This window comes from Oncorhynchus nerka, linkage group LG27 (genome assembly GCF_034236695.1).
Source record: "Oncorhynchus nerka isolate Pitt River linkage group LG27, Oner_Uvic_2.0, whole genome shotgun sequence".
NCBI classification, from domain to species: Eukaryota; Metazoa; Chordata; class Actinopteri; order Salmoniformes; family Salmonidae; genus Oncorhynchus; species Oncorhynchus nerka.
Window position 1 is genome coordinate 101,705,801 of NC_088422.1, and position 14,655 is coordinate 101,720,455.

Sequence of the window (14,655 nt, forward strand, 5' to 3'; positions counted from 1 at the left end):
AGTAAAAATGTTGAAGTTATTTCACTACACATATATGCAAATATATATTTCCGTAATTACCATATTATAACTATATATATTTCCGTAATTACCATATTATAATCAAGTAAATATATATTTCTGTAACTACCCTACTATAAATATATATTATCGTAACTACCCTATTATAAATATATATTATCTAACTACCCTATTATAAATATATATTATCTAACTACCCTATTATAAATATATATTATCTAACTACCCTATTATAAATATATATTATCTAACTACCCTATTATAAATATATATTATCTAACTACCCTATTATAACAGAATAAATGGGACAGGTCTCTCTCTGCTCGTCCCTGAGAAAGACTGAGCTATGAGGAGCTCCTTAAAACGTTGCTTCTAAAACACTAATAAATTGCGATTGTGTTCGGTGTACCTGTAGCCTGCGGTAATAGATGTACTCGATAATGTTCCGATTGTAACCTCTGGTGAAGCACATATAAGGACCAGACGTAAGACTGACAACATTATTCAAATACTCTATCAACGAATTGCGATTTCCTTTAAAGAATAATGAGGGTATTGGAATGCATCACAACGTCGTCCCTCTGCTCAAGCCCAGTTCAGTGCTTAATGAATACAATAGCAAAAGTCGAGGTATTATCGTATATTTAATGTGTGTGTTTGCACTTTATATTATAAGAAAAGTGAATTTCATCATTTCACACCATTGACAAAACAAAATGGCAAGTGTCGCCGTCTACGCACTTGTTGTGTTGGTACTGTCCAACAAACCTTCAATGTTGTGCAAACAGACCAAACAGGGGGGTGGTGGGGGGCACATTTAAATTCCAAAGAGGTTTTCAGAACTCGTTTCCAAGTCGCCCCAGTCAGCAATGTGTTGGTGAAAATCACTCTTTTTGTCTCATTGAAAAAGGGGACTATATCTACATCGGTGGCCCCGTCTAACTTCGCTATTCTTTACGTTCCCTATTCAAGACGAATGGACTGAATGAAGTGGATGGAGGGAGGGGGGAGAGGGGGTGTATTTGATGTAGGTCTCGTTAATAGCATACAGTGATGGAATCCCAACATATTTGTTTATACTTAGCGATGGGGGACTGAGTTGAGAAAATCCCCAGGAATCGGATATTATCACAGTGAATATTTCTAATTTACATCCATAACGAATATTGTCTCAAAGGAAGTTTGTAAATAGAGATTTTGGCTCGAATGTTGGGTTATTATTTATTTTTGTGCAAATACAGCTATAATTGTTGAAATATATATCATAGTATTAGTATAGTTGTAGTATAACTACAACATTAGGCCTCTAACTGTGATTAACGTTGGAACATAAAGGAATGTTTGTCCCTTAAACACACCTGCAACCTGTTGAGTAAGTGAGATCTGCTGAATTGCCTTCATGCCTTTGAATCTAGTTCATTTCTGCTCAAAATGTGGTTTAATAGGATCCAGTGTCATATAAAGCTCAATGAACCATGTACAATTACATAACTACTATTATTGCTACCTTACTTGACTTTATAATCATTTAAACTACTATAGTCTAGAATGCTACAACACCGACAATCATATTTACTAAATCATTATATATATATGTTTTTTGTGTGTGTGTGTGTGTGTGTGTGTGTGTGTGTGTGTGTGTGTGTGTGTGTGTGTGTGTGTGTGTGTGTGTGTGTTAAATAACCTGTTTAAATAAAAAAAAAACACACCGCAATGTAACATAATGTTTACGCAGTTTTTTTTAATGGGAAAATATTCTTGATGACCAATAATTTATTGCAGACACATGGCACACTTGGAGAAGCACGCATGCTCGCAGCAAATACAACACAACGTTTTGAAATAGCATGCGTTTTAGAGAACGTACAAATATACTGCTTTTTTTTTTATACATCCGGTCACCACAGTTTATTTATTTTTTTGTTTTAAATTAAAATGGTCCACAGAACAACTACAGATAATCTAAAACATTTAACAAAAAAAAGTGCAGTTTACACATTTCAACTTATTCTTCCATCAATTCAAATATATTTGAATGTTTTGAATGCAGACAACCAGACACCAAAGTAAACCATAAATATCTGTTTTCAAGTTTTGTTATTTTGAAAATGTCACCTCTGTGATTGTTCTCTTTCTTTATTTTTTTATTCTCCTAAAAACTAAATTTGGCTGTTTGGTATAGCAAATGCAATGCGCATTAAAGGGAGCTGTAAACTAAAAAGTCACGTTAAATTTAATTGACAAAAAAGATGATTTAATTAATTTATTTTTCTTGACCTTTTTATCTTGACGAAAATGCAACAACAACAAAACGAATATTCGGACAACATTTTCTAATGTAATAACGAATTGTTTTGACCAGGTTTAGTTTAATTGAATTGGAATATGTATCGGAGACTTGGCAATAAAATGTAAGCAAGAATATAGATACGGATAACGATAGTGCTTTTTGAAAATAATCTCAGAATTGGATTATTCTTAAATGACCCTAAACAGGTAACAAAACGATGTAGCCTATATGCGCGTCATAGAAAGACAAAGGTCACTGCCACAACAAGTCTCAAGTCAAACATCTAAGTACATCGATAAACCACAAAACGCAAATATCTTGCCTCATGATTGTTAGAGCATATTTTAGTTGGTTGGTCATGAATTGATCAAACAATAAAATAGCGCTTTGGAAAAGTTGATAAGCATCTCTTTTCTTTTTCAGAAGTTTTTAATAAAGTCCCATCCGCTAACGTCATGTCAGTGCACCGACACCACGGACTGCATGGCCGAAGAGGCCGGGTTTATGAGCGTTTCGCTCGGCGTGGCAGGGCTGCTTTGGCTGGTAGCTGTCTGAGGAGACGTGGGGCTGAGAGACTGGGGAGAGTTCGCTAAGAAAGCTGGAATATGTGTTGGCAGAGCCGAGAGCCCTGGCATCGAAGTAGGGGTGGGCTTGATTGGCACGGGGATGGCAGGTAGACTCTGCGCGCCATAGCAAATAGACTTGAGGGGCATTCCGTAGGCCGAATAATCACTGGCCATGGAGATGGGAGCTACCGTGTCCATGACGCTGGAGCTGTACATATGAGGCCAGGCCGTGGTGAGCTGGTTGTGCAGCGGGTAGCCAGCAGACATAGACTGCATGGTGGAGAAGGCCAGTCCGCCTGGCATTTTATACTCTCTGGCGATTATGTTCTCGATTGCGAACGGGTGTTTGAAAGTTGACGGTTGGTGAGAGACTCCTATGTTGTAACCGGACATTTGCGGGAGATGTGTGCCGGAAGCAGCCAGAGCGCTCAGTCGGAGTTTGGCTTGTTGTTGGAGATAGTGGGCAGCGTCCGACTGTTTGCTTTGCGCCAGATGCTCGGACGCCATCATCATCAACTTGAAGCGTTTACGACGCCGCAAGAAACTTCCGTTCTCGAACATGTCCCCGCAGCTGGGATGGAGAGCCCAGAAACTCCCTTTACCCGGCTGGTCCGGCCGCCTGGGGATTTTAATAAAACAGTCGTTGAAAGAGAGGTTGTGTCGTAAGGAGTTCTGCCACCGCTGGGTGTTCTCTCGGTAGTAAGGGAACCTGTCCATGATGAACTTGTAGATCTCGCTGAGCGGGAGCATCTTCTCCGGGCAGGACTGGATAGCCATGGCGGTCAGGGAGATGTAGGAATAGGGAGGTTTCTGGTCGCTATACGTGTTTCTCCCCGGACGAGGCATTCTGTTGGACTTTCTGTCAAAATACTATGCTGAATGGCGCGTCAGACTACAGTTCTTCCAGTTTTTCTCGGACAAACAGGATAAATAGAACTTTGTCTTACACTCCTTGAAGTATCACTCTGGGACGGGTTGTTCAAAACAATTGTTCAAAACAACATTACGAACGCGTAAAACTCCATACATTCGCCGCATAGATTGTCTTTATAACGCAAAGTACAAAAAAAAACTGCAATATCCCCGCGATTAAAAGTTACTGAAAGTTCCCCAAGATGCATGAAATTCAGCAACGCAACTCACTGTCTGTTTCCTCCGTGGACTGTTCACTCGGCGCTTATGGGCTGTGGGTCTTGAAAACAGCCGTCCTATGAAAACAGTCTCGTTCTCTCCCTTCAGATGGCCTATATGATGCGCTATCTTTAGTTAAGCAAGCAGCAATAAGCTTCTCCTTCCCCCCCACACACACACACACACCACGACTCTCTGAATGGTTCCCGATATGTTGTGGCCCTTGTTGTGATGAGCAGAGCTAAGTAGCTGCTATTTCCATGTCCTTCCCCGAACCGTGTGATAGTTTAATGTGATGACAGGAGAAAAGACCCCCGTAGAGCCGCTTCATTAATGTGCCACTTCTTCGCTATCACATGACAACCGCCTTGGGTGGGGGGGGGGGGGGGGCTACTCGCTCCGAGGAGAAAGCAAAGGCATAATCTGGATTCATTTACACCTATTTACATGGACACCTTGAGCCAATAGAAATGATTTCCATTTGAAGACAGAGCGAAGGGGTGAAAAGGCACAGCGACCCACCGGATTTGAAGTGTGAGGGAGGGTGATGAAAGCCCGGTTACGCCGTGTGAAGGTATGCAGATAACCTTTTGTGCACCGAGCAAGGGGTGCTTAGTCAACTATTTGCGTTTACAAATAGAGCTACTAAGCAATTTGATGTTTGGCATGGAGGGCCGTCGCTTCTTGGCGCAGTCTCTCTATTTGTTCTGTTATAGTCCGTTGTAAGTTTTTTTTTCCCGTGTTGAATGACGTGTCATTGATTACATTTTAGTTTCAGCTGTTTATAGGGGACAGTGTGATTTGAACTGATATCGAATCGACAATTTGTGTACCAATCTGTGATCTATAGTCATCTAACTGGTGACTAACAGTTTGTTTACTCTGTCATATTAACTAACGTCTTTACATGACGGTTAACTGTTAATTGCCCTTTGAAATAATATACAATTATTTCCTGAATGTATTTGTTGAAGTTGTATTGTCAATTACTCAATACACTCCCTTTGAATACTGTTACTGTTGTCTGACTTGGATTTTTCCCTCTTTGAGTGTGTGTGTGTGTGTGTGTGTGTGTGTGTGTGTGTGTGTGTGTGTGTGTGTGTGTGTGTGTGTGTGTGTGTGTGTGTGTGTGTGTGTGTGTGTGTGTGTGTGTGTGTGTGTATTCAGCGTCCGAGAGCATGCGCCGCAGTCGATAAAATATATATATATCTTCGAACTAGTTATTGGGGGAATATGATGAGTGTGTTATAGTGCACGTCATAGGTAATCCCCAAAAGGCACAATTAATAAACGTTTTGACTTGAAATGTACACTTGAATATATGTGGAGACATACATATGATGACGCAATGTTTAGAATGTGTGTATTTAATTTGTTTCGAATAGCCTACAAAAGGTATAATAGCCTAATACCAATATGTTAGTGTTTACCAGACGACTCCCACAAAGCTGTGACAAGCAAACGTACAAACAAAAATACACTTTCTACGCGGATGAACAGGTTTAAATTAAGCCAGTCATTGAATTGTAAAACTCGGGTGGTTACGAGACTTACGACAATGCTATAGAAACTGTATAAAATACCAATAAGTCAATTATGTGAGTGTGAACCTAATGGGGGACGTATTCAGATCAATGGACATTCTTCTCTCTGTGTGAGCGCACCCTCCTAGCCAAGCCACCTTCCCTTTCTGCCTGGCCACATCCCAATGAGAAGGACCACACACTCGGACCAACTCATAATCTATGCTAATTTCTCTCCATGCGTCCACAATACACGGAATCATGATTCGGACGGACAGGCTGCAGGGGCGAGTAGGAATAAAGCCAGTCGGGATGCGGGCCTGTGGTAATCCAAGCCCTTTAGAGTGAAACGGTGTGGTTTCAGTCAGTCACTCAGTCATCATCGGTTGTTTCTGTTGCGATGCTAATGTGTGTGAACAGATTGGACAAAGCTGTATGGATGTTGATATCAAAAGAGTTTGAGGAAAATAGCAAAAAATCGGTGTATATTTAACGTTTTATTATTATTATTATTATTGTTATTAGAAAACAATTTATTGTCAATTCAGCGTCAAGGGGAAAACGGTCCTGACATTCGGATATGTTCACACTGTTACGCAATACAATTCCCATCAAACCATTTAACCTTTTGATTTCAGTTAACTTTTCCTTAACATTTAATCATATTTTACGCTTCTGATCTCTAACTGCATCTGTCCAAGACGTTTTATCCCACAAAGCTGCGGATTGAGGGAAAAATTCCGCCACCATGATTCTGAACAGATGAACTCGCCTTTCTCCTCTTCTCCAAAAGAGCCTGTTGAATCCCCAGTAGATCAACTGTATAATGTGAGCACTGTTTGGTCATTTGTACAAGCGGAACAAAGGTTGAGCTAAGCCAAATTGCATTGCACTTGTGAACCTGCTCCTGGTCTGAAGTAGCTTCTTTTTTTTTTGCAGCGGCGGAACGGAGAACAATTTTGTGCGACCCAAAAGGACTCAAACAAAGGCGCTCTCTGCTGCTCCTCTAAAGTAGAGTAGCGATGCGTGCCATTCCCAGGGCGACGGGGATAAAGAGCCGGGTCAGAGAGGGAGAAAGGCGGACCTAACAGCCACTTTCACACGTCGTCTCTCCACTGCTGCACCAGAGCACAAAGGAAAACAAATGTTGCCCCCCCGCCAAAAAATCGCCTTCGCTCCAAAAGTAACAAATGATAGCTGAATATCCCTGTCAGAAAGATTGGTTAGTAAATGTAAATTGGGGGAACAATATTATGCAGAAACATGAACTGTCTCAAATGAGAAGTTCATTTATAATCTACTTTGAGAACGACTTGGAGAACTGCAGAATAAATACAATGAAGAGAAAAAAATACCTGAAAAAGTTGAATAGCGAATGGCGATACGTTTCATACACATTTATAGGAAAATTATAGTGTGTTTTCATGGCACATTCTCGCCAAGAAAATAGACAAAACCAACGTGTGTTCGTCGCGTTACCGTGCGCTGGAAAACAGATATGGATTTAAAGCGTGAATGAAAAAACTGCATTCAGCTATTCATTAAAATAAAAATAATCACATTAGCCTCTGACCACGAATGATTTATTATGGGCACACATCGGAATGTTATGATAAAACAATTATTGGTCAAATCAAGTGGACAGGCCCACAGTAATTAAAGGTTAACGGGCCTACACTATTCCCAACAATAAAATGAAGTACAGATGCAGGACCTTAATTTGACCAGTCTCTGACAGCAGGAAAATAATCATGTAGAAACATGAAATGTGAATTATTGTGTGGATTATAATTAAAGGACGTTTTTTTGTAGATGGATAATACATTTATAGTTAGAGCAAATCAAGTCTGACATTTTAAAGTGGCAATTACAATCTTTAGAATCCTTGTATAAAAGTTTGATCAAATTGTGATCAAATTGTGATCAAATTAATATCATACACTTGTAGCAACCCAAGAAATCAGAATAGATCTATTATAAATATATACTAGGCTATATATATATATATAAATACATAGATAGCGGATCTAAAGCTCTAACAACAGTAGTAGGGTTTTCAGACCTACTGTAATGTCAGTGAACCCTGGTGAAAGTTATGGCATCTCTCTCTCTTCACGTCATCTGGTGCTGTTGTTATTATGACGTGGGTCACTCTGGTCATCTGGTGCTGTTGTTATTATGACGTGGCGTCTCTCTCTTCACGTCATCTGGTTCTGTTGTTATTATGACGTGCCGTCTCTCTCTTCACGTCATCTGGTTCTGTTGTTATTATGACGTGCCGTCTCGCTCTTCACTTCATCTGGTGCTGCTGTTATTGGATCAAGGCCCTGCTGTGATCGCTGTGCAGTAAACTCAACATGGGCTTCCTTCATCCTATTATTAGTAGTATTATTATTATTAGTCATCTTTATCTAGAGGCATTGTAGATTTACTAAAAACGAATGAATAAACAAACTGCAACTGCTGACGGGGTAATTTACATTGTCAATGAAAACATTTGCATAAACAACTAATTAATGACATTAACACCTTCAAAACAATCTATTCACGAATACTTGTATAACTTATATAAAATAGTCCTATATCCAGTTGAATGCCAAATATGTATATATACCATTATATCTATAATAATAATAATAATAATAATAATAATAATCAATAATAATTATAATTGTATTATTATGGTGACATGTTAGGCTATTGCTATGAAGTAGCATATTTTATTTTAAACATAATAAACAGAATGTCATTACAAAAATGTTTTTTTTTGTAAACCACTATATTTTTTGTAAACCACTATATTTTTTGTAAACCACTATATTTTTTGTAAACCACTCTATAAACATACTTTGACTTATCGGCAGGTGTTGGAGACGGTACTTGACTCTGGTGAATCTGAGCATTATTGATTGTAATGAAGGTCTATGGCTGCACTCTTTCCCGAGCTGCTGCTGCACAGTACAATTAGTACCGTATAGCGGTGCTAACTGACGTAGAGCTACTGTATAGGAATATTATGAATATTCAAGACGACAGCGTCAATTAATTAGACTACAGAGAGATCTCATTAAGACACTCAACGCCCTTTTAGTGCTAAAGTGGAGGAGAGGAGGAGGGGAAGGGGGAAGGGGGGGGGAGAAGGGAGTGAAGGGAGACGTGTTTTAGAGTTAACGAACATTATTCAGTTCATTCATTTTCCTTCATTATCATACAGAAGCACTCAAGGTTGCCTGCCGCGGGTTTTCTTAGTAATTAAAAGGGAATCGTTAATTCACTAGTAAAGAGGAGAATGCGTCCAAAATACTTTGAAATAGACAGTAAAGTGCTGTCCTTCATAGAGTAGCCTGTGTTTATGCACAAGCTTTCAGCTCAGAGGTTTCCGTGGGTTTCTGTTGTTGTTGTTTGAAATAGACAGTAAAGTGCTGTCCTTCATAGAGTAGCCTGTGTTTATGCACAAGCTTTCAGCTCAGAGGTTTCCGTGGGTTTTGTTGTTGTTGTTTGAAATAGACAGATGTAAACTATTTGATCCTGAAATAACGTGTTTTGTTCAGGTTCAATGTAATGTTTGATAAGACTGCGTTAGGATGAGCGAATGTGTGTTGTGTATAAATAAATAAATAAATAAATAACGGATTACAATTTTTAAAAGACACATGAATTAGACTAAGCAACAATATTAATTATGCAATTTAAATCTTAAATTGTTTTCCACCCCCCCCCACACAAAAAAAGGTTAAAAAGATAAATATTTGGCCTGAGTCTGCGTTCACAAATGAGGCAGCGCGACGATGGGAGTTGGGAGGGAGGGACTCTCTCTTAGCAGACCCCAAATTAATATGCATGTAAAATTAATTAGCTGTTTCACCGTGACATCAAAATAAGTACCTGCGAGAAGAAAACCCTCTGGGCATTTTGAACATATGCTGGAATTATCGTTAATTGAGTGATTACATAAATTAGCGATTCATTTTACAATACATCAAGTAAGAAGATCTCTCAATTAAAGGAGCATAACATTGGAAGGTGGCGGATGGAGAAGATAAGGAGCAGCTTGGAAGGTCTGATTCCCTGAGGTCAGTCTGGGGATTCCACCTGACTGACCAGAGCTCTGTTTTCCTGCTTCAAATGGAGCGGTAGAACGATAGGAAGCAACCGTAAAGGAGTTTAGAATTTAGATCAATGATGGGAAGGAATCTAAACCCCCCCAAGGCGATCATTAGGACCGATAGGATTCCATTCACGATGATTCCCATGTGGTCCCTAAACGCCTCGGGCTTTTCAGGTAGTCCAACTAACCAGGAACTACCCTACTGAAAGACAGCCTCAACGTTTCCTCATTCTTCAGTATAACTAATGCCATAAAATACAAGTATGTTACATTAAAGCATAGAAATTAAAGATAAATTAAGCTTTATCAAATTGTTAAAAAAAAACATGTTCTACGTAGTAGTAATAGTAGTAGTAACATATAGCATAATTGGAGAAAGCAATTAGTAGTCAAAATGTCACGTCTTTTTTATTTTAAGAACAAATTCATATTTACAATGACTGCCTAGGAACAGTGGGTTAACTGCCTGTTCAGGGGAAGAAGGACATAGTTGTAACTTGTCAGCTCGGATTTGAACATGCAACCTTCCGGTTACTAGTCTACGCTCTAACCACTAGGCTACCCTGCCGCTCCCTATAAAGCCCTTTCGTACACAGATCCAAGTCCCACTAACACACCACGCCTGCTTCTTTTCACCTGCTTGTTGGTGTCTCAAAGTGGAGGAAGGTAAAATGACATGGACAATAAAAAGCCACATAAAGACCTAGTCATGATTCCTGGAACCACATTTTGTATTTATTTTTAATTGATTTATTAATAAAAAATAATATATATTTTTTTAACTGCAGTTTATTTGAGTAAATACTATCTTTTAACACTTTCTTTTCTTATAAGGGCTGGTAAAGTAAGAATTTCACTGTAAGGTCTATACCTGTAGTACCTGTAGTATTTGGGGCATGTGACAAACACGATTTGATTTGAAAAACAGGTATCCATCAACACTTCCATTGTTTTAACACCTTTCTAATTTGAAATGTAAAAAATAACCTGTCCTTTCTAATTTGAAATGTAAAAAATAACCTGTCCTTTCTAATTTGAAATGTAAAAAATAACCTGTCCTTTCTAATTAAACTGTCCTTTCTAATTTTAAATGTAAAATAACCTGTCCTTTCTAATGAACCTGTCCTTTCTAATTTTAAATGTAAAATAACCTGTCCTTTCTAAATAAACTGTCCTTTCTCATTTTAAATGTAAAATAACCTGTCCTTTCTAATTAAACTGTCCTTTCTAATTTTAAATGTAAATGAACCTGTCCTTTCTAAATTGAAATGTAAATGAACCCGTCCTTTCCAATTTGAAATGTAAATGAACCTGTCCTTTCCAATTTGAAATGTAAATGAACGTGTCCTTTCCAATTTGAAATGTAAATTAACCTGTCCTTTCTAATTTGAAATGTAAAATAACCTGTCCTTGGTTGCAACACTTACTACCGAGTTCCAAACTGCCTCTGGATGCATCGTCAGCTACAAGAACTGTTCATCAGGAGCTTCATGAAATGGGTTTCCATGGCCAAGCAGCCGCACACAAGCCTAAGATCACCATGCGCATTGCCAAGCGACAGCCGGAGTGGTGTAAAGCTCGTCGCCATTGGACTCTGGAACAGTGGAAACTCTTTCTCTGGAGTGATGAATCACGCTTCACTATCTGGAAGTCCGACGGACGAGTTTGATGGAGGAGGAACAGTGATCTGGGACAAGAGACACGGAGACATGTCACCATGACTAGAGACACAGAGACATGTCACCATGACTAGAGATACTGAGACATGTTATAACCCATGACTAGAGATACTGAGACATGTCTCCATGACTAGAGCTACTGAGACATGTCACCATGACTAGAGACACAGAGACATGTCACCATGACTAGAGATACTGAGACATGTCACCATGACTAGAGATACTGAGACATGTTATAACCCATGACTAGAGATACTGAGACATGTCTCCATGACTAGAGATACTGAGACATGTCACCATGACTAGAGATACTGAGACATGTCACCATGACTAGAGATACTGAGACATGTTATAACCCATGACTAGAGATACTGAGACATGTCACCATGACTAGAGATACTGAGACATGTCACCATGACTAGAGATACTGAGACATGTCACCTTGACTAGAGATACTGAGACATGTCACCATGACTAGAGATACTGAGACATGTCACCATGACTAGAGACACAGAGACATGTCTCCATGACTAGAGATACTGAGACATGTCTCCATGACTAGAGACACAGAGACATGTCTCCATGACTAGAGATACTGAGACATGTCTCCATGACTAGATATACTGAGACATGTCACCATGACTAGAGATACTGAGACATGTCACCATGACTAGAGATACTGAGACATGTCACCATGACTAGAGATACTGAGACATGTCAACATGACTAGAGACACAGAGACATGTCACCATGACTAGAGATACTGAGACATGTCACCATGACTAGAGACACAGAGACATGTCACCATGACTAGAGATACTGAGACATGTCACCATGACTAGAGATACTGAGACATGTTATAACCCATGACTAGAGATACTGAGACATGTCTCCATGACTAGAGATACTGAGACATGTCACCATGACTAGAGACACAGAGACATGTCACCATGACTAGAGATACTGAGACATGTCACCATGACTAGAGATACTGAGACATGTTATAACCCATGACTAGAGATACTGAGACATGTCTCCATGACTAGAGATACTGAGACATGTCACCATGACTAGAGATACTGAGACATGTCACCATGACTAGAGATACTGAGACATGTTATAACCCATGACTAGAGATACTGAGACATGTCACCTTGACTAGAGATACTGAGACATGTCACCATGACTAGAGATACTGAGACATGTCACCATGACTAGAGACAGAGAGACATGTCTCCATGACTAGAGATACTGAGACATGCCTCCATGACTAGAGACACAGAGACATGTCTCCATGACTAGAGATACTGAGACATGTCTCCATGACTAGATATACTAAGACATGTCACCATGACTAGAGATACTGAGACATGTCACCATGACTAGAGATACTGAGACATGTCACCATGACTAGAGATACTGAGACATGTCACCATGACTAGAGACACAGAGACATGTCACCATGACTAGAGATACTGAGACATGTCACCATGACTAGAGACACAGAGACATGTCACCATGACTAGAGATACTGAGACATGTCAACATGACTAGAAATACTGAGACATGTTATAACCCATGACTAGAGATACTGAGACATGTCTCCATGACTAGAGATACTGAGACATGTCACCATGACTAGAGACACAGAGACATGTCACCATGACTAGAGATACTGAGACATGTCAACATGACTAGAGATACTGAGACATGTTATAACCCATTGCTAGAGATACTGAGACATGTCTCCATGACTAGAGATACTGAGACATGTCACCATGACTAGAGATACTGAGACATGTCACCATGACTAGAGATACTGAGACATGTCACCATGACTAGAGATACTGAGACATGTTATAACCCATGACTAGAGATACTGAGACATGTCACCATGACTAGAGATACTGAGACATGTCTCCATCACTAGAGATACTGAGACATGTCACCATGACTAGAGATACTGAGACATGTCACCATGAGTAGAGATACTGAGACATGTCACCATGACTAGAGATACTGAGACATGTCACCATGACTAGAGATACTGAGACATGTCACCATGACTAGAGATACTGAGACATGTCAACATGACTAGAGATACTGAGGCATGTTATAACCCATGACTAGAGATACTGAGACATGTCTCCATGACTAGAGATACTGAGACATGTCACCATGACTAGAGACACAGAGACATGTCACCATGACTAGAGATACTGAGACATGTCAACATGACTAGAGATACTGAGACATGTTATAACCCATGACTAGAGATACTGAGACATGTCTCCATGACTAGAGATACTGAGACATGTCACCATGACTAGAGATACTGAGACATGTCACCATGACTAGAGATACTGAGACATGTCACCATGACTAGAGATACTGAGACATGTTATAACCCATGACTAGAGATACTGAGACATGTCACCATGACTAGAGATACTGAGACATGTCACCATGACTAGAGATACTGAGACATGTCACCATGACTAGAGATACTGAGACATGTCACCATGACTAGAGATACTGAGACATGTCACCATGACTAGAGATACTGAGACATGTCACCATGAGTAGAGATACTGAGACATGTCACCATGACTAGAGATACTGAGACATGTCACCATGACTAGAGATACTGAGACATGTCACCATGACTAGAGATACTGAGACATGTCTCCATCACTAGAGATACTGAGACATGTCACCATGACTAGAGATACTGAGACATGTCACCATGACTAGAGATACTGAGACATGTCACCATGACTAGAGATACTGAGACATGTCACCATGACTAGAGATACTGAGACATGTCACCATGACTAGAGATACTGAGACATGTCACCATGACTAGAGATACTGAGACATGTCTCCATGACTAGAGACACAGATACATGTCACCATGACTAGAGACACAGATACATGTCACCTTGACTAGAGATACTGAGACATGTCACCATGACTAGAGACACAGAGACATGTCACCATGACTAGAGATACTGAGACATGTCTCCATGACTAGAGACACAGATACATGTCACCATGACTAGAGACACAGAGACATGTCACCTTGACTAGAGATACTGAGACATGTCACCATGACTAGAGACACAGAGACATGTCACCATGACTAGAGATACTGAGACATGTCTCCATCACTAGAGATACTGAGACATGTCACCATGACTAGAGATACTGAGACATGTCACCATGACTAGAGATACTGAGACATGTCACCATGACTAGAGATACTGAGACATGTCACCATGACTAGAGATACTGAGACATGTCACCATGACTAGAGATACTGAGACATGTCATCATG

The 14,655-nt window shown here is 39.8% G+C and overlaps 1 protein-coding gene across 1 annotated transcript; it reads right to left on the bottom strand.

The window, feature by feature from the left end:
- Positions 1 to 1,790: 1,790 nt before the first annotated feature.
- foxb1a (forkhead box B1a) lies at positions 1,791 to 4,291 on the bottom strand. Its single transcript, XM_029657163.2, has one exon. The coding sequence runs from the start codon at positions 3,721 to 3,723 to the stop codon at positions 2,770 to 2,772; it is 954 nt and encodes a 317-aa protein (XP_029513023.1). The 5' UTR covers positions 3,724 to 4,291; the 3' UTR covers positions 1,791 to 2,769.
- Between the last annotated feature and the right edge of the window lie 10,364 nt (positions 4,292 to 14,655).

What these genes read in the sequence shown, in the direction of transcription:
- foxb1a (XM_029657163.2), bottom strand. Translation starts at nt 3,723, where the DNA reads ATGCCTCGTCCGGGGAGAAACACGTATAGCGACCAGAAACCTCCCTAT.